This window comes from Mycteria americana, chromosome 1, assembly GCF_035582795.1.
Source record: "Mycteria americana isolate JAX WOST 10 ecotype Jacksonville Zoo and Gardens chromosome 1, USCA_MyAme_1.0, whole genome shotgun sequence".
Classification (NCBI taxonomy): domain Eukaryota; kingdom Metazoa; phylum Chordata; class Aves; order Ciconiiformes; family Ciconiidae; genus Mycteria; species Mycteria americana.
The window spans coordinates 75,882,594-75,902,977 of record NC_134365.1 but is presented as its reverse complement, the minus strand read 5'-3'; the positions used below and the strand labels follow the sequence as shown (position 1 = coordinate 75,902,977).

Below are 20,384 nucleotides of genomic sequence, written 5' to 3'. Positions count from 1 at the left end.
ACGCAGCTGTGTTTGACCTAATGCTGCTTAAGTGATGAAAAACAGAAAAGAAATTGGAAGATGTAGCCCCATCTTCAGCCTCTGATCCTTCTCAAAATGCAATTTATCAAGCGCCTGTATGTTGTCACAGTGGCTGTTCAGAAGCAATAGGAAACTGGTTTTGCAATAAGGTTTTGAATATACTTTTGTATGTGTGTATAAACGTACATGCATATATACATAAACATATCTCTCTCAAATTATTTTTACTGAATGTTTAACTTGGCAAAGTTTCTCACAAGGAAATTTATTTATTTCCTTCAGGTCATTAAAAAAAAATAAGAACAAACAAAACTAGTCTCACATTTTAACAGGCTCAGCAGTGGTCATAGCAAACACACTTACCTTCCCTTTTACCGGCTCAGCTGATGCAGGCAGCAGACTGTAGTCAGATTCTAACTCTGCACAGCACTGTTGCAATAGAGAAATAGTTTAAGGCAGGCAGACATAGAAGAAGGAGGGAAAAAAAAAAAAAAGGTAAAAAGAGAGAAGGAACACTGCTACTGATTATGAACAAAATGGAATTTTATCCAGTTGAACTATTTTCAGTTGTCAGGAAAACTATGCAGTTGTTTCCCCTTGCTACTTTCAGCCCTTAATGCTGCAGACCTTTATGCACAAATACAAGTTTTATTTACATGCAGCTAGTCCACAGTTTTGATTCTGCTCCTCTGATGCCCCTCTTATAGCCTAGGATACATTGTAGGATCTTCTGTTTGTCTTTATAAATACCTTGTTATTCCATGTTAAATCCAGACTGTTCAGACCCTGAGCTGTAACGTTTCTTACTAGAGCTAGTTGGGAAAAAGAGTCCTCCCACAATGTCTCCCCCTCCACCCCCTTCCAAACTTGAAGAAAGTATTTTTATTCAAAGCAAAGTACTCCAGAGTTATATAATTTCCAACATATTTCCACAGAGGGATGCAAAGGTAATAACTGTTTCACTGCCTATTCCAATGCCTGGGTACTGAGAAATATTTTATTACAAGATTTTAAACATTTGCTTTCAAGACTGTCTGCAGAAGAGAGGGCTGATTGTGGGGGACAAATCACACCAATGCATCAGGGAAAGCTTCCCTCGGCCCCCTTGGATATGATCACCAACAACTGTTTACAGTGAAGACCAACACCACACCTGTAAGTTCTAGCCCATTTTTTCCAGAAGGCTGAAGAAGGAAAATAATAGTGTGCAGATCAGTACGTACAGTTTACTGCCTCCACAATTATGTACATGTTAGAAAAGAAGAAGTCAGATGCTGCCAAATTACATGCAGTTCATCTCAGCTGTAGAGGTCCTTCCACCAGAGCACCTCCTGTGCAAGCCTACCATTTCTTCTCCCACCATCATACCTGACACAGCAATTCGCAGAGTCGCCTTTGCAGCAGTTCCCATCGTAGTGTATTAACAGTTGCTATGAAGAGACATTTACAAGTCTTACAGGGTTCCTTAGACTTTGATAACAAGCAGCCAGATGTTTGTGTCTTTAAACCCGACTACTGCCTATCACAAACCCATTGCACGTTGCTTTAGCCTAGTTATACCTGCAACGGTTTTTCACAGGAAAGAGAATTTTAAAAGTGCGTTTTGTTTTGCAAGTTCCAGAAAACACTGGGCACTTTTTCTTCCCTGTGGTTACGTTTCCCCTTGCCATAAAGGGAGGGAATGCTTCCCCACATCATCAGCATTCAGGTGCCACAGTTCCCCGTGGAAACGGACGACTCCATTACAACTTATTGGAAGAGACGCATTTGTCCTTCCAATTTGACATCCTGTACAGAAGTTTTAAAGTCAACGGGCTTTACATTATACTTAGAAACATTCTTTGTTCAAGTTTGGTAATGTCAGGGCCTGCCTCTGGTGACTTCTACCTTGATAGAAGTCTATCACAGCTTCCACACCACAGCTAATAATGGAGGGGTGGGGGGGAAGCAGATTTCATTAGCACCGTCACCTCAGTGCCCAAGCAAAAATTGAAAGCAGCTCTCAATAGCTCGTTCAGCTTTTTCACTGGATAAGGGCGGTAGCAATTAGTAGCAAGACATGATTAGACATCTGAAACATAGAAGGAGCTGTGCCAGGCTGACTTAGGTTGAAGTAGCTTCCTTGGCCAACAGGTTCCCTCAATTCTCATCTCCTATCATGCGGGTGGGGGGAAGTAGGGGAATGGAGTGGGTAGGTTGGTGGGGAAGAGACTACAACCCAGCCCTTCAGTCAGAAGGGGCACTAGACCTGCCTGGCTTTCTGCAGGAACCAACATAAAATATTGTCCTCCCCCACTCCCATCCTCGTTTGTCAGCCCTGTTCTTTATACACCTTGCAACTTCCCTACGCATCTACCAGTGTATTTCTATTTATCTATAGAAAAAGATTTCTGCAAACTACCTGGAGCCATTTAAAGCCAAAGTCTCAGCTGTTTCCAGGGTGGTGGTGTTTTCTGGGCATTTTGGGGTTTGGGGTTTTTGTTTTGTTTTTGGTTTTTTTGAGTCACAGCGGCACCAGTCTCTTCCACATGTCTGGGGTTATCTCTCTTTTAATTTACTCTAGCTCACTTTGCAGAGGAGCTTTGTCTATTCAGAGCTGGAAAATGACACACTATTTCCATTGTTACGCCTCTTGCTAAAAACCCAACCCCACAGTTTGAAGGAAGTAGTAAGCATGAAAGCAACATGAGCACACACACGTGAACAACACCAAAATATTGGTCAGAAGCCTGCAAGCACAGTCTGGAGCTGTTTCTGCCACATCAGTGCATAACAGTTGTGCCTTAGAGCTAAAACATAGGGTCCCACATAATTTTTCCTACAAGACAAGTTGTAGTCTCACATAAGGTTGTTTACAATGCACATGTATGTTGAACATCAGTCACATTGCCCTGGGAAATGCATGCCTGAGGCCAAACGTTCAGTGGCATTAAGTCCATCAACATTTTTTTTTTTTCTCCTGTAAGTGATAAGCACTCCAGAATTTGGAAAGAAAAAGCCATATGTGCTGGAATCAAACCACTGCATTCTTTAACTGCCCAGGCTTTTGAGGTGTTGATGTTAGCAAGTGATGAAGAGGTACTATGATGTTTCCATGGCTCCGTAGCAAAAGTTGCACGTGTACGATGCAATGACACAATTGCCTTCTACTAAAGAAAACAGCCTAGTGCCATGCAGTTATTCAAAAACACAAAGCAAATACAAGCAGCAAGCAGAATGCAGAACATAAAAGCCAGATGTCTCTGGTACAGGAAGCTTCAGAAAGAGGGATGGTTTTGTAAGGAATGAGGTGGGCTATTCAGGTGTAGGAACAGCACCTTTGGTAAGGGAGCGCCAGTGCCACCCATGGAGTTACTAACCCTGCCTCCTAGGACTGGAGATTTTGTTGGGAGCTTTGGTCCAGCCCAACACTCACTCATCAGGATCCCACCTGATTCTCAGCCCAGATGCCACAGCTGCAGATCTCTTAAAGGAGAAGGAAAAATAGAAAGGGGGAAGAAGGGGGCAGGGGGGGGAAGACTCCACAGAGCATTTTACCAGATTACCTGCGGGTCAGTCCTGTTCCCCCTTGCCATAAACTAAACCATAAAGGATTTGCCCGTGCAAGAGTGAGTGCTGGCACACTGCCAGTAGTTACTTACTTTTCTGGTCTTCCACCTTTTCTTCAAGCAACTGGCAAACGCTGGTTAAAGCTGCATTCACATCCTTGAGTTTTTGCTGCTCAGAAATGGCTTCCTCTAACTTGCATTTCAAGGATGCGGCTTCCTCACAAGCCGAGTGGAAGGCTTCAACTTGATCCTCTGCCTAAGCGCAAAACAATATTTAAGAAAAAAGAAGGGAGGGGAAAAAAAATAAAGCAGCCTGGCTAACACAAGGAGCCTCTACAGTTCATGTAAATGAAACCAAACTGCATCTGTTCTTTCTCAGGAAGTGATAAAGCTCCCTCTGAACTTCTGCATTCTTACGTTGGGGTGGACTGTGTATGGAAGCTATTTTTGGTGTTTTTTTTCTCTTTTCTTTTTTTTAAGCCACCACAAATATGCAATGCTGCCTCTTTCATCAGCAAACTGTTGTCACCACCCCCTCAAATTTTACTTCCTCTGCTGGTTCCAGTTTTGCAATGAGGCACTCCATTCTGAACATGCGATTTCCTTTCCCCAAGAGCAGCGATGCATTGTACGTAGCCTTTTGCATCTGCTTGCTTGCTTTCCGCGGAGAAGGAAGTAGACTGCCCCTTACCTGTTTGCTGGCGTCCTCAAGCTGCTTTGTAGCTTTCTGCAGCTCTAAACCAAGGGCTTGTGCCTGGCCAGCAGTTTCTTCTTGCAACTGTTTGACAGTTTCTATCTCACGTTGCCTGCGGGGTGAGAGAGCACAAACCACAACGCGTTATTGACATTTTAGAGCAGGCATGCCGGGGAGATGACACACGCTAGTTGTCAAGACACACATCAAGAACCACATTCAGCTGCCACATTTTGCAGCTGACCAGGATCCAGCACCAAGGACTTCATTCTTGTTAAGCACAATTCAACCCAGCAGGCAGACAAGGCTTTTCTATAGCAGCTCCAGAACTAGGAAGGGGATGGAGGTTTTCCCTGGTTTCTCCCCAGCTGAACAGTGCAACGGCTGTGCCAGCCCCAGCCAGCTGGGTACCATAGCGGAAGCTTGTGGAATATCCAGAGAACTCGCAAAGAGCGAGTGCTTAGCAGGGCAAACTTTTGCAATTTGGTCAAAAGAATGCATTGTCTCGTGGTTTGGGGGAAATAGTAATTGGATATAGAGTCAATCATTCCAGAAAAGATACCCTGGAGCTATTACTGCCGATACACAGCTTCATCAGGTTAATTTCCCAGTGTTTCAGAGGGTATTCCACTTGACAGCAAGCAGATGCCATCAGAACCAGTGCTAAAAATAATGGCTTTCAAGGAACCCCTTCTTTTCCACTGCAGAAACCCTTTGCCCATTTCTTCTCTAACTCACCTTCATATATTTTTTTTTTTCCTTCTTGCTACCACCACAAAAAATTTTGATACAGAGAGGCAGCTTTAAGAAACCAAGCCATCAGTATTTTTGTCAGCTCTTTTCCGAGTGAAGGGAGAGCATGTGGGAGGTCTACATTAACAACATTAAGTGGAAGATAAGTCAGGCAAAGGTGCAGTACGACTGCTCCGCATTAGCTCTCAGGGATGCAAAGCCCTAGGAAGCTGCTTACGCCCCAAACCCAGGTAGAGGCATGTGGGCAAAAATTTACATTAGCATAGGCTAGCAGAAGGCCAACACTATGAGTAAGCCTGGGTTCCACAAAGACAACAAATTCAGATTAGTTGTTCTGGCAAAAAAACCCAAACTTGACTAGCTACTTTCCTGAATGTCTGAGGAGGGGAGGGAAGGTGGGCAGGCAGAGGTTTACACCTGCTGTCTTTTGCTGCCGTATTTGTAACGTCAAAACTCATAGCAGGAACTGTGTGCCAATAAACTAAAATTTAAAGTTATGCTTTCATATTTAATGAGATAACTCATTGAAGCTATACCCTTGAGAAACTGAGACATCATGTTGTCTGGGGCTAGCAATTGTCTCCCAAAGCAATAATACCTGCAGGTCTTCTGCTTCACACAAACCCAGCAGTTTATTTAATGGTTGCACCTGCTAGATGGGCAGTGCCCTCTTTCTTTAACTGCTCAGTCTGTGGTCTCCCTAGTGTTTTCAAAGACATCTCCGACATCGTATGTTACTTCATACACAAACCTTAACTCCCACGTAGTGTAACATTATGCTAAAACCAGATCCTCTCTCCAAAACAGCAGATAGTTTCCTCTGTGAAAAAAGAGTCTTCAGAATTCAGTAAGCTTTGTTCCACAAGACAAAAAACGCAACCCAAATCAAAAACAAAACAAGAAAACCCCACCAAACAGCTAAGCAACCAACAAACAAGAGACACACACATGCTTTGAAGGGGTACCTGGCAGAGAGCTCTTTCCTTAGGTGAAGTTGCTCTGTCTTGGTTCTCCTCAGGTTGCTTGCCATTTGAACAAAATCCTTATCTAGGGATTCTTTGTATTTTTCCAAGAGATGAAGTTTCTGGATCCAAAGGTGTCTTTTTTCTCCTAGTTCTTGCTTGAGAACCTGTGGAATTTTGAGTGTGAGCTGCCATGGGGTTTGATGAGGAGCAGAGCCAGAGAGTAAACCAGAGCCCCAGTTTACATTATGAGAATTCATTCCCCTGCTCCACCATTTAGTATCATCACCTACATCCAACACTATCAGCAATAAAAAGGTGGATGATTGACAATATTCTGTGGTCTACTCACGCGGCATCTGGTTGGGGAAGGGGGGAGGGAGGGAGGGAGAGACAGAGAGAGAGAGAGAAATGAGGAAGAATAATTTAATAAGGAAGAGATTATAAAGGAGAAATGGGTGTTCGTTTTGTACAAAACAGTGTTTTGTGCAGTGTAATAGGTTAACAAAGCTGCCTAAACATCAAACCTGTGCCTTCTTAACTCCTGAATCTGACGGGATGTGGGGACAGACAGGCTAGACTCCTGCCAATGGTTAGTACTTTAAGACTTTTTTTTTTTTTTAAAGATGGAGCAATGCATAACAGTTTGCACAAGAAAATGTAAGCCTTCCATATGCAAGTTTAATTTGACAAATGGTTCCCACTTTTTTCCAAAGGGTACTTTAAGTCAAAAGCCACTCTCAGCCTTTCTTTCTGGGCAGATCTAGGGTACACAGGTAGTCCTCTTCCCCTTTATCCCTTGTAAAACAAATATACGATTAGCAAGTATTTACAGTAAGTGTGGCAGAAGAGTACATAGTGCACAAGGGAGTTTTTACAACTTACCCCAGAAAACCTCCATCACAAGATGCCCAGATACAGCAACAAAAACCATATTTCATAAGGGGAAGTTTTAATAATGACCATCTCACAAGAAGCCCTAGAACTGGTAATTTACACTTCTGTGACACTTTCCTCAAAGTACGACTAAGTCCATCGGCACCAATTTGAGTTCTTATTACAGCAAAATAAAAAAAACAAACCAATAAATCCATATTTCATTTTGTCATGCACACCTAGCAGATGAAATCTGTCCAAGGGATGAACCCTGTGACAAAAGCTTTCAGTTTTACCTCTGATTTGTAGGAAGAAAAAGGGGAAGATGGTAAAAATGAAGTGTTAAGTAACATTGCATCCTCTGTATTTCTCTGAACAGTGACTTGCAGTATAAAGTACTGAGAAAGAAGAGTCCAGTCCTCTTTCTCTGACCTTGTTCAACTGAACATACAAAAGAGAGTCCTCAGCTTTTCAAGAACGCTTAACGAGAGTCAAGCAGAGGTCAGGTAAGAATGAGGTTCATATTTCTGGGATTTTACATTAGTTCAAAGGGGAAAACATCAATCCTACAGACATGGGCCACGTTACCTACTTGCAAGTTAGACTCTTTTTGTTTCAAGCTTATGAACAACATTAAGCGTAGCACATCAAGTATCATGCTACAAAAAGAAGAGAGCCTGAGCAGTTTTGCTAGGTAGATTTACTGGGCTGACATGGGATGTGACCGTGTGCAAATGCCCACATCCTGAAGATCAGTTTCTCAACCAAGGAACAGGCAGCACTTGCTCTTAGAAATAGCATGGTTTTGACACATAAGTGGTATAGGCTTATCGGGGCACATGTGCCACAGTCTTATCTTCCAGCAGGAGAAGGGTGAAAAAGTTTTTACTATCACCATCTATATATGCTTAAATATATGTATATACACACAAACCCAGGCACACTTAAAGTTTACTTTATGTATAATATACTTTAAAACATACTTTAAAATACTAAACCCCAAAACATGTTCATAATATATTTCACATGAAATGGTGGGGAAGTGTGTAGGCTTCAAGTGGTAGTGCACGGTCCTAGATTTAATTCATTTTTATACAAAAGCTTTCTCTAAGGGTGGAAGAAGATACTTTGAATCTTTCTTTTTTTTTTTTAATTACTGTTGTTCAGCTCCATATACCATATTTCCCACACATCTGGCTTGTTCTAGATAGGTGAAGACAGTATGTTTGACATGAAGTCACTTCCCATCCCCACAGGTCCCAGAAGGATGGGACCTTTTATTTTTAAAGAACCTTGATCCTCTGTCAGCTTAGTTTCCCAACTCATTGCTCTCTAGGAGCCAGAATAGGATTCATTTGCCATGATCAACTCCAACACCCACACCAAAAGTTTTTAGCTTCACATGTTTAACAGGAATACAATCCCAACATGAATGGTAAGTTAAGCATTTTTCAGCTGTTAAGCATTTTTCAGTTAAGCATTTTTCAAGCATTTTTCAGCTGTGACAGCTTTGGAGGAGGAAGTTTTTAGTTAAGATCAAAAAGTTACAGCAATGCACAAGCCAGCAGTTTCTTAGAGTCTACCCAAAGTCACACCAGGGTGAAGTGACAGAGACACTTGCACCTCCTCCAAGGGGAAGCTTTCGGGATTTACATAAAGAAAAAAAAACCTAAAAAGGCTTTTTAGGCTGCAGGACTGGATGGCTCCAATGATTGCTCCTGCCTGCCCAGAAGAAACGAAGAGGGTCAGCTACAACATTTTGCAGCACTAGAGGAAAAGAAGGGTATCTTCCTGCTTAAAAGCCAACAACTTAAGGCAGCACATACTGTGGTGCCACCTGCTACTACCCAAGTGGGATGAATTGAGGTTTTGGCATCTGTTAAGAAGCCAAAAGACAGCATTAGTATAAAGTTCGGTAGAGTTTTCTGTAGCAGTGTTCCTAACAACAGATTAGTAAGAAGGAGCAGGTTAGAGAAAAAGCTACATCCAGTAAGATGAAAATTTCAGAAACCGTGCTGTTACGTGGGAGGGGAGGAGGGAACAAGAGCAAGAGAGTTGAGCTGTGTCCACAGACTGCTGCTGCCACATGGGGAAGTTCTTTTTGCCAGTTACCTTGAGCAAAAGTCTTTACTTCCAAGGCTCACAAGAGGTATGAGGAATAGTAAAAATACATTACGCAAGATTAAGTTGTAAAATAGGTTTTTGTAGAAACTTTTCCTATGGAGTGTGTCCAGCAAAAGCAGAACACTTTGCCTTTCAAAAGAAAGCAAACCCTATGAAGGTTTTGATTTGGAAGTCTGGTTATAAAGCCACCTCCCTCCTCCTCTTGATGGAGAGACCATCCACTGCCTTAGTCAGATTCGGAGCACAGGGCAAAATGGGTGCTCAAGGCACACAGAAACATGCAGTGGGCAGAAAAGCTTCATAGCTCCCGCAATACAGCGTTGTCATCTGACCTCATTTTCCCCTTCAAATAGACTTGCTTCATCTGCCCTTTCCTTCAAGCATAGTTTTAAAGTGAGATCTTGCACAAGGCAAGCCAGGAAAAGCACAGCATTTAAGTGAAAAACAATCATCCCCTTCCTCGTCCTCAAAAAAAAAAGTATACAAAAGATATTTCTCTCCATACAGCCACCTCTGCCCCCCAAATGGACTGCTACGATCTCAAGTAATTAATACACATAGCATGCAGCAGTAAGATACCCACCTTAAGTTTTTGCACAGCCCCACTATTTCATAAAATAGCTTCAGAGAAACAGTTACTTACCACAAGTTTTCTTTCCCAAGCCTGTTGCACGTTCACATCAGGATCTTTTACCCATTGTAAAGAAGTCATGACAAGCTCCTCTGCTTCAGAGGCTTCCTCTTCCTGGGGAAAAAAAACCCCCAACAACAACAAAATCAAACCCTGGCATTTCTAGTACTAGCCTGACACAGTGCTGCCCAGAATTACCCAGGTTCTAAGTTACAGTGTCAGAGTAGGTGCCAAGTGATATTGTTAGAGGAAGTATGGCCCCATCTCCACCCCCAAAGGAGCTATTCTTATTTTTTCAAAAGGAGTAAACGTGATCTGATTACCAATGCTCGTAGAAATCTTAATTAAAAGGCTAATAGACTACATCCTTATTCACATAAGCTCTGCCACTGACCAGGTTTTGCATGATAGTCTTAAATTTTTCTCCTGCGTATTCAGGTCCCTGAAGTAAAACCAGCACTTCACGGTCCAGTGTTTCATCCAGGGACGTGCATTCAGTCTTGGTAATCTTTGAAGAGATGGAAGAGCCAGCTAGCTTATTTTGACATCTCCTTATTACAAACCAGCATCAGTGACATTTAGACTTTTCTGAAGTATCCCTGCATCGTATTTACCAGAAGGTCAGAGCTACCGAAACTTGAAGCTTGTAAAAGCTTTTCAAAACCATCATGTCATGAGGATTTAAAAAAAGCAGGCCAGCCAAGCTGCCGAGTGATCCAATGTAAGTTTCCATGTCAGGAGTAGGCAAGAGGAAGTCAATAATTAGTTATCTTCATTCAGAAGCGGCTTTACCAAGTGATGAATAAGCAGAGCCCTTACTTGCTTTACAGGTGATTTGGTGGAATCGTGTCTCATTACAGCATTTGAGAGGTAAACACAGTGACTCACTGTGGCTGCGGGGAGCTGCCATAGGGGACAATACATTACTTTTGAAACAGAGCTGCCCAGCCAAGTATACCTCTCATTTCTGGGCCTGTAGTTTTAGTCCATTAGTAGATTTTCTTCTGTTGTGAATGCTAACTCTTTGCAAATGCACCACATACAAAAGCAAGTAGCAGCACGGTGAAGTCTTACAAGAAAAAAATCACTACAATAGCATATATTTGTTATCAGCTCTGCTGCACAGCTTGCGTCTGAAGGGAAGACAGCACTGTAAGGAAGGGTGGAACTCCATGGAATGTCTTGAGGAAAATGGGCACAGAATAGCTCAGATAAAAATCTGAACCAAAACCATAATGTACATGTAAATTGTTTTTTTTTTTCCAGTAGTTCTTCGCTGGAAAAGCTATGATAACAGTAAATTAGAGACCAAACTTCCAGTGTTATGTGAAGTGTGTCTGATCAAAAGCATAGCTCCCAAAAGTCACCAAACCACCTGCCAGGTATTCTGCAGAGGGCATGGGGGACACTGCAACTCCAAACCAACTGCAGTACTAAGATTTTGTCAGCCTGTGCCAGACTCATCAGAAGGCTGCCTCTCCTGCTCTCCTCTGAGTCACCATCCAAAGACCTCGGGGCAGGAAAAAAAAAAAAAAAAAAAAAAAAAAAAAAGAGAGCTGGATAGGACTTCTAAAGATCAGTCTCCATCGTACCTGCTGAGGGGCAAGGGAAAGGTACCTACAGACAGATGCTTATCAGAGTTTCTAAAGAATAAATTACATGAAGACTCTACAACCTTGTCAAGATGCTTACTCTAATGCTTAATTTTCTTTTTCACTACATTAGACTTCAAGGAAAAAGAAGTCTCCCCTCCTGCAATTGAAAGTCATTGCTCATGTCTAGTGTAGGCAGTACAAGAAGAAACAGACTGTTACTTTCTTCATCATAATAGCCTTTGTATATTTGAAAACTCCTATCTTCTCCTATCAGTCTGTTCTTCTGCCAGCTAAATGCATGACCCTAGCTCTTCCAGATTTACTTTGTAGGTCTCATTTTTTTAGATCTCCAAGTGTTTTGTTTACTTTTCTTTGAACTTTCTCCAATGTACTTGGGACAATATTGCAACCTTCGCATTCTATGCTTGCGTGCTAGGATTAATGGCTTTGAATTCCAGGGTTATCTAATGATCTACAGGGAATGAGCTTTGTTCTTCCTTTACTGATGCAAGACAACTGGGATGAGATTCAATAAAGATTTGATTCATACCTCAGAAGACTGAGCAAGTTCCAGTTCACAGTGCAGTGAATTCATCCCTTCGGGAATATTACTGCTAAATTTAGACATCAATGGGAAACTCAACCCATTTCTAAAAGAAGCAGGAAAAAAAAAGAAAAGTATCAGCCCTTTCTGACTTTTGATGAACTGCATTGCCTGGGACTTGTTCACAATACTCACGAGATCAGCTCTTGCTGCATGTGTTGCATGTTCTCCAGCAGCTCATTTCTTTCTGCCCGCAGAGTCTAAAACATAGCATCAGACCTAGTTAGAATGTTAGTCAGTCACGCAGAACAAGCATAGGATATGCATGCTTTCCCCTCACATAGTCAAGAACTAAACTCTGTGCCATACCTCTATTATTGAGGAACACTCCACAATGGTTAACTTCAGTTCTTTGATGTCCTGCTCCTTCTGCAGAGATTGTGGAGAAAAGGACCTTTAAAGCACGCAGCCCGACAACTAGCACATTGAAGTGCATTTGTAATACTTACGGCTATGATGCTTTGTAACCAAAATAACACTATACTCAGTCCTACATCACAGCAGTAAGCTGTGCGATTTAGGTTTGAGCAGCGGCCTAATTATGTTACATACAAAATTTAGAAGAATATAGTCAATTATCTTGCATATTGGCCAAAAGAAAGCACTCAGAAGACCTTTTCCATGTAACTCCTGATATTAAGGAGACACAAAACCTCTTTCCAGATGCTGTGTTTTAATTTATTACTTACCTGGTTTCTGTATTAGCGGTAGCAGATTAAACTAGACAGAAGCACTCTAGTTTTAGCTAAAAACCTGGACTATATTATGCCTGGCATGAGTTTCAGTCCAACTGACCCTTAAAACAAGTTGCAACGTTATGAGTTTACTCTCATTAGTTTTCATGATTAAAGGCATAAAGCGTAGGGCTCTGCAGACTGAACGCCACGTAACGGAAGGGCTGATAGAGGATGTATCAGCCCTCATGGTAAGACTGAGGAGTTAGTAGAAATAGCAGCTTTCTTAGCGTCACAAGCTAGCAATGGGCTTCAGTCACGTTATGCCATTACAATACAAGGCGCTGCACAGACAAGCGGGGCATTTCTTAGAGAAAACAGGAACTTCAAATACGAGCTCTGGTCCTCTCATCCCTTTTATGACTTCTTCCTACTCTTCCTCTTTAAAAATAGTTGAGTTTTTTTTGAAAGAGATGAAATACACAGAAAGCTAAGCAGGAAGAGTGGGGTTATAGAACTAGGTTTCTGGCCTTGGCAGAGACATCTGATGTATGGTGCTGAAAGTTAAAAGGAAAAAAGTTAAAGCATTTTCTATCTTCCTGTACTTTCTGCAGGCCTGGAAAAGAAAGGTTGCCATAATAATTTTCAGTGACCATCAAGCCTATCCAATCTACCTTTGGATTAAGAGCTATGAGAGGGGTTTTTTTTTTTAGCTTACAGGTAAACCCTTATCCCACAGATCCTAATGCCAACAAGGAAAGTCAGTTTTCCACATCAGTTTCTTCAAGGTTATACAAACCAGTCACCTTTATCTACAGGAACATGCAATCTAGCAGTCTGCTTTCAAAATTCCCATTTAGTCAATAGACTAAAAAAGCGTTTTTAAAATAAAAGGATACTACAGAGGCCACAAAAGCTTTGAATCATTCAAGGAGGAGAAAGTGAAAGAGGAGAAAGTGAAACTTTTTTTTTAAAAAAATAGCTTAATTCATTTGTGCCCTTAAGCTGCTTCTGACAAAAAAAAAAAAATTAAAAAAAACACCCAGCTACAAAATTATCAGCTGGATCACACTGAAGGTAGGTTCTCTCTTGTCATTGTTTGATTTCAGCTGCACTCATTTTTGCAGACAGCCTAATAGTCAAATATTTCATCAGCTGATTTAGAACATGTTCTGCTAAATAGAAACCCATTAGCCTAGAAGGCTATTTGCATAATTCATGAATCTAGAGAATGACAACACCTTTATGTAGTCTTATGCCTTTGTTTTCTAATACAAAATACAAGTTTAAAAACAACATCAGAAACGTTCACTCTTCAACAAAGCCTAGATAATTACACCTCAGTAATGAGAAAGGACAAATTTGCTTTTCCATTGGGCTCCAAATCACCATTTCTAGTTTGACACAAAAATTAAATGTTTTAAGTAAAATACGTGAAGGGAAGGATCTTCTGCAGGTACATTCTTTTACCAATTGTTGAAGGAAGTAGCCTTTAGAAGTTTCTGTACATTTTTCTGAAGTTTGCAAGTTTGTTTTGTTTTTATGGGTTGAGATTTTTTTTTTCCTTTTTTTAAATAAAAGCAAAATCCTGAAACCTTTAATTATGCTGACTCATAACCAGGTCCTAAAGCAGATCTCGCCTACTTTGAAGCCATTTATAGGATCAGGTTCTGTAGTGTGAGAACAGTAGAAATAAAAGTGCCACAGTGAAGACTATTGCCTTGCCTTTTTACAAGTCATCCCATAGTCAGTATTTTGAGTCAAGACAGTAACGAAGTAAAAGCAACTAACCTGGATCAAGCTTGCCTCTTTATTCACCACAGTGCTCTCATACATATGTGCTTGGATCTAAAGAATGAAAAGATCAAAAATAATTCCAGTCATCAGTATACACTGTAACACAAGTCTGTTCCTATCTCCTGCTTGGAAGGGGAAAAGGGTATCGAGATTCTTTGCTTAGAAGAATCAAATTCTTCTTTGAATACCTTGCATGGTGTGTTTCAAAGTTCAAATCTTGCACCTAGTTAGAAGTGAAAGCGTTCCCAGCTTTCACAGTCACCTTTGTTTCCTGTGGTGCGTGCAGGCCAATAGTTTCAGTAATACCAGCCAAAGTATGACTTTCTAATATATTTTCCCAAATAGCCGGGAAAAGGTTTCCTAAAAGTTTAACTTAGGGGAAAGACTGAAACTGTGGTTTCTTTATATTAGCCCAGTTTTTAGCTTCCAGACAGCAACTTTTAGTCAAAGCTGTCGCACTGTCCGAGTCACGATTGCACTGCAGTTCTTTACTACAGACAGGTTCAGGGCTGTCTACCTTCCAGAGGCTGAAATTCCCCTCATTAGACCCGAGTAAACTATAGGCTGTCTTTATGTTCCTCCTAGAGCCAAAATGCTTACTTGAAGCTCTGCTGCATTTTTAGACAGCTCCAAAATCTTCTTTTTAAGTCCATCGGCGTCCATGCTATTCCTAATATTCTGAACAAGATACAGAGCGTTTAGGCACAGCTGAATGGATCGACAGCTTCTCCTGGAAGAAACTAGGCAAAATGACATCTCCACCCCCAAGCTACTGCCTACTCTAAAGCACTACCAGCATTTATGCACATACATTGTATTTTCTTGCCCTACCGAAACTGTTTCTGCTCCTTTTCCCCCCCTTTTCTCCAGAGCACTGTTGAAAGAGAAAACCTCAAAATGTGATTTATAAGCACTACCAGACCTAGAAAGCTAAAGAAAAGCTTTCAGGCCTGCAGCATGAGAATTGTTATATAAAGATGCAATTTAATAGCTATTTGGACTTACAAGCTTTTCGGAAAGACTAATCTTGAGCATGGTAAACATGCAAAGAACAATGACTACCACGTTGTTATAATAGATTCCCAAATCCATGAGGTGCTTCTTTTCATTACTATGCATGATTTAACCTGTTCCTCTATTTCATCCTAAATAGTCTAAAATACAGGCTGTAAGTATTAAAACATTTTATCACCTGATAAAAGCCCATTTATAAAATATTTACTTTAATGAAATAAATAAAAGAGAGTAAGAATGAATAGCTCTCCTCTTAACAAAAAAAAAAAAAGGAAAAAAAAAAAAAGAGAACCTAGAGATATAGCTCCATTAGGAGTATATTCCCTACAAGCCTCCTGTAGGTTCTTGGCCAGTGTCAATGGATCCATCTGAGTGGAGCCACCAGCCACTGCATTTTTTGGGGGGGGAGTTACAGCTCTATACGGGGCTCCTTCTTTGGATTTTAAAGGAGGGAAACAGAAATGAATATGAAATGAAAAAAGTCTTAGATGGAGATTGTTTCAATATAGAGTTAGTATATTTATAGCTGTGCTAACTAGACATATTTGGAATTTGTCTCTAAAGATTTGACAGAGGGCTGTTTGTGCTTGTCCCCCATGCTTCCCCAACCTTGTCTCCTTACTTACGCAGCAAATGGAAAGTCTGAAGCACAGTGCAACTTCAAGATATAAAGTTTTATAAGTCATCCTTGTAAAATGTAAGATATTTTGATAACCTAATCAGCATGTCAGGCTTCAAAGTCTGATAAACATTTCATTTCTTAATGGCGAGCTTTTAGCTAGACAAGAACATATACTTGCAACGTCATGATTTGTTTTACCTCTTCCTGGAGAGAAGTAATTTTGATGACGAGAGACTGATTTTCTTTTTCCTGATCAGGTTTATTAAAAAGAGAGAGAGAGAGAGAGAGAGAGGGGGAGAGAGAGAAACAAAACAGTTGTTTTTAGCATGTCATGTTTAACATTCAAAGCCAAACTAAGCCAAAAAGCAGCAGACCACAAACATGTCCAGGGCCCAACATGAAGCTGTAGTGCTGCATTCCTTTGCTTCAGAGAGCACAGCAAAAAGGGGAGTGCTGAGGCTGGTCCGGCTCATGAACCCTCCCTGAAGGGTTTGACACAGGCATGTCAAATCAGAGTGAAAGTCAGACCAGTGGATGATAGGAAGGAGGTATTCGAGGCCAGAGGGAGCAAATCTAGTCGTGCTCATGCTTGAGTTAAGACAAATCTGGAAAGCCTATGTGTCACACCACACTTTTTTCATATCAGACATGAAGAAAGGTAGTAGCATCCCACTTGGTGCCTCCATTGCATGGGGAACAGTAACTAAGGGACTTAAAAGCACAACTACAAAACTTCTAATAATATTTCTCCCTCCCACCCCATCTTCTTCTCAGAAGGTGAATTATGCATGTAATCTGAAATTAAAACAAAACCATACACACACTGCAGCAAGATAGCATAAAAAAAAAAAATCTTGTGTTCTTTCTCGGCATGGAAAACTTTTGATTTCTAAATACCCACCATCAGCAGTGCACAGAGCTATGGAACACCAATTTACAGCTACACCCACACAGCAAGACACAGAGATGCCACTGTAGCGTGAACAACACGCGTGGCAGCGACGCAAACATATGTTCTCTAGAGAACCTACGCTCTGGTGTCTGGCAACACCTGCTAAAGCCACAGCCACATCAGCCTTGTTACCAGGCTCTTACAGCTTACACCTCTTACAGTCACGCAGGCTTTGCTACTCAGACACCTGGGGTGCAATTCAGATGCTCTTATGTAGGCAGCTTGTGCTCCTTGAGACACTCCAAGGTGTGCTGCCTGGCTTCCAGCTGTCAGTCCAGAATGGACAGGTTTCTGATAGGCCCTCATCACATCTGCCAGCCCATATGGACATTGCCCATAACCTAGGGGTGTTTCGGAAATGACTCTTTTGTGGGGACATCTGAACCGAGTCTCCTGTCCCTGCTGGTTCTAGAAAAGTTGCATGAACTTCTGGCAGAACATCACCAACTTCAAAGCAGACAGGGTTCAACGATGGCAGCACAAGAGCTGTTGTCTTTACGCATAATTATATGCAAGACTGGCCCTTTTAATTGTTTTCTTCATTGTAACTGACAATAGTCTAAAGAAACTTCCATGCAAAAACTTCGCAGTGTTTTCATAACGCTAATAAGTCACATTTCAAACATCCTCAAGAAGCCTCAGTACCTACTGGTAGAGAGGAGGTCATACTGCTGATTTTTACAGTCCAAGCAGTCATGCCATTGTTACAGCAAGGTATGAGATGCTGTGCAATGTAAGCTAAGAAATAAGAGCACCTACGAGCTGTTTATTCTGGCAGAGAATCTGCTGTCTCGTCTCTTCTGACAGGTTCAGGTTGGTTTTTGCTTCTTCTAGTTCTTCTTCCAGCGATTTGGCTTTCAGCACAGAATGCTGGATGCTGCGTGGGGGGAAGCAAATCCAGAGAAACTTTAGCGAGTTACTGTTGGTCATTAGATAGGCTTGAAATACCAAGAACAGTATTTTTAGAAGCCACCAGGGACTTATTCTTTGGCACAGATACTTAACAGAAGAGCAATGATCAAGTTTAAGCCCATCATTTTTGTTCAGTAAGTAAAGGCTCATGGACTTACCCTCTATTTATCACCCTCTTCTGCTCTCACAGTAGGGGATGAAACCTCAGGCAAACATAACATCCAAGATAGCATGCTTTTGTTTGCATCCACCTGACAATCTAACTTGTTACAGTCAAATATATCAGGTTACCCGAGCACATAAACTCATCTTTACAATACTTCACCGTTAGCAGTTACAGAAGCCATTTCAGTTCAGTTTTCAAGGATAAGCTCTGCATCATTTTCTTATCCTGATCTGGTACCCCAAACAACGTATATTTAACCAGCAGGGCAAGGCCCTTTTCCTGGCTAGCTCTAGGCTGCAGAGCACACGGTCCAACATGAGGGCACGTGTCCCGTGCCAGCTATGCTGCAGGACTTTTGCCTTAATCTCCCCAGAAGATACTGGGAATGGCTTGGCAGTTGACATAACTATATCACATTTGAATTAATTGGGTCAGATGAGCGTTATGAACTCACTGTAAAAATAGGCTTGTACTTGTGGCATTGATGGGTCCCCAGGCTGCAGCAATACTAAGCTAGTGAGGCAACTCACTTTAGTTCCTCAAGGGACTAGCAAAATAGCTCCTACGTGCTCATTTCCCCTCTGCTTGGCAGCAAGTGTGTGGTCTAGGAGTGGAAGTCTTCCAGTGCTTGCTTGTTCTCCTGGTAATATTAAGGCCCCCCGCCTTTTTTAATTTATTTTTGTTTCATTTTGCTTTACCGTAAGATTTTGCCTGTGTGCACCCAAAGCACCTCGTGCCGCAAGTGCCAGGCTGTAAGAGGAATAACTGATTTTATAAGAACCAGGAGGTACAGAGCAGAACAATCAGGCAAGAGGGTTAAACCTTACAAATACTACATTAAGTCAAGAAAGTTGCTGTCATGAAGCACTCATGAGGCTAAAAGCATAAAACAAGGCTGGACCACTTAGAAGAAGTTAGGTCTGCCCATGGCCATTACACTGTAGGCCTGGTGCCATCAGGGTCTCCCACCTTTTTATTTGTTGCCGTAGATCCTCGTTATCTGCCAATAGCTTATTGTTGGTCTCATCCACAGCTTCCAGTGTGAGCTTCAGCTTGTTGTTCTCTTCTTGAAGCTTCTGGTTGTTGTACTGCAGGTCCGCAACACAGATTATCAAGTCAGAAGTCTCCCTGTTCCAGTAACAAAACCAGGAAAGATTGAGAAAGGTGATTGGATCCAATTTAAATGAAAATCCTGAAAATCCTGGTGCTGTGCCGCACTGATTAGAGAGGCAAGAGGAGAGCCCGCAGAGGACTTGTAACGCTGCAGTGTACAGTCATTTGCTCTGCACAGAGATATCGGATCATCTTCGGATCAGTTCTCTAATTCTGTGGACACCAGGAACTGGTTTGGTTTTAAGCTTTTTTTTTTAATGCTCCCTGCAATTAAAGTATGCCACTAGACAAGTGCCACATCTGGATGTCTGCATGACAGTATCTTAAGCCTGTGTTAATCCCCTCTTATTAGGCCACCACTGATACTTCTGTATTAATGCCACAATTTCTGGATCCTTTCTTTTCCCCTAAACCATCCCTCAGTTATGCTTTCAACCGAAACTTGAACAAGGACCACCTTTTTGCGATCCTGAGAAGTGATAGGGAAGCATGAGAAAGCAGATCTTAAGGTTTTTGACTATGCATAAAATGCAAAAATTATCTTTGAAGCTTTCCAGTGTTTAAGTGCTTTGCTGTTAACAGAATCCAAGTCAGAGGCACAATTATAAAAAAATAAAAAACCAAACAAAACCAAGGACCGGATTTTCAGGAGATACTGTCTTCTATCGCCATACACCTAAGAACTTGGGGGAAGGAAGGAACCAGTTTAAAAAGGAGAAGAAACACATGGCAAAACTCTGACCACAGGGAATTAAAAAGGCAAATGGACACAGAAGGACCAAGATATCAGTAGGGAAAATTACTAGTGTGTTTTTAAGTCTGAGCAGAAGCTGTGAGGAAGAACATGATAGCATCAAGAGCTAGTGCAGACCGAGGTCAGCATTAGAAACTCTGCCAAGATAGTTTTCTGAAACGGTGGTTCTAGGAATTGCTCTCAAGTAATTCCAAGCTAGGAGTACTAAATTCTGAGGAAAAATTGCTTAAAAATGGACTTACATGTCTCCTTTAGACACATCACCCCCAAAGGCCTCCAGGCTTCCTGATGTAACATTCATCCGGACATGGGTCTTTTTTGCTGAAAGAGGTGGGGGTTTTGGTTATAGAGTAAGAAAGTGCAGTTTTCCTGAATAAAACCAGAATAAAATGGTCTGCACCTTCAGAGGCGTTTTTATGCACTTTAAATTCCAGGTTTTCCATGCTTGCTGTTGGTTCCTCGGTAGCACCATCTTCCCTGAAACAAGGGAGCATCAAGAGTCACAAAATCAGTATGACGCCGGATTGCTTACCAACTTTGTAACTTTTAAAAGCTTTCAGCCAAAACCCACA

At 41.6% G+C, this 20,384-nt stretch overlaps 1 protein-coding gene across 2 annotated transcripts in view; it reads right to left on the bottom strand.

The window, feature by feature from the left end:
• IRAG2 (inositol 1,4,5-triphosphate receptor associated 2) overlaps nucleotides 1-20,384 on the bottom strand; it is a 39,996-nt gene that overhangs the window by 17,036 nt on the left and 2,576 nt on the right. The window contains exons 4-20 of one of the 2 annotated variants that reach the window (XM_075506628.1): nucleotides 20,213-20,289; nucleotides 20,055-20,133; nucleotides 18,915-19,073; nucleotides 17,627-17,744; nucleotides 16,114-16,164; nucleotides 14,880-14,957; nucleotides 14,274-14,330; nucleotides 12,118-12,177; nucleotides 11,944-12,008; nucleotides 11,755-11,854; nucleotides 9,986-10,117; nucleotides 9,622-9,723; nucleotides 5,982-6,145; nucleotides 4,261-4,375; nucleotides 3,663-3,825; nucleotides 1,390-1,451; nucleotides 385-450 (exon numbers count right to left, since the gene is read on the bottom strand). In XM_075506628.1, the coding sequence (XP_075362743.1) occupies nucleotides 385-450; nucleotides 1,390-1,451; nucleotides 3,663-3,825; nucleotides 4,261-4,375; nucleotides 5,982-6,145; nucleotides 9,622-9,723; nucleotides 9,986-10,117; nucleotides 11,755-11,854; nucleotides 11,944-12,008; nucleotides 12,118-12,177; nucleotides 14,274-14,330; nucleotides 14,880-14,957; nucleotides 16,114-16,164; nucleotides 17,627-17,744; nucleotides 18,915-19,073; nucleotides 20,055-20,133; nucleotides 20,213-20,289 (1,648 nt within the window). Of the gene's footprint in view, nucleotides 1-384; nucleotides 451-1,389; nucleotides 1,452-3,662; nucleotides 3,826-4,260; nucleotides 4,376-5,981; nucleotides 6,146-9,621; nucleotides 9,724-9,985; nucleotides 10,118-11,754; nucleotides 11,855-11,943; nucleotides 12,009-12,117; nucleotides 12,178-14,273; nucleotides 14,331-14,879; nucleotides 14,958-16,113; nucleotides 16,165-17,626; nucleotides 17,745-18,914; nucleotides 19,074-20,054; nucleotides 20,134-20,212; nucleotides 20,290-20,384 lie in introns of those variants that run through there. The other variant, XM_075506637.1, reaches the window with a different exon arrangement.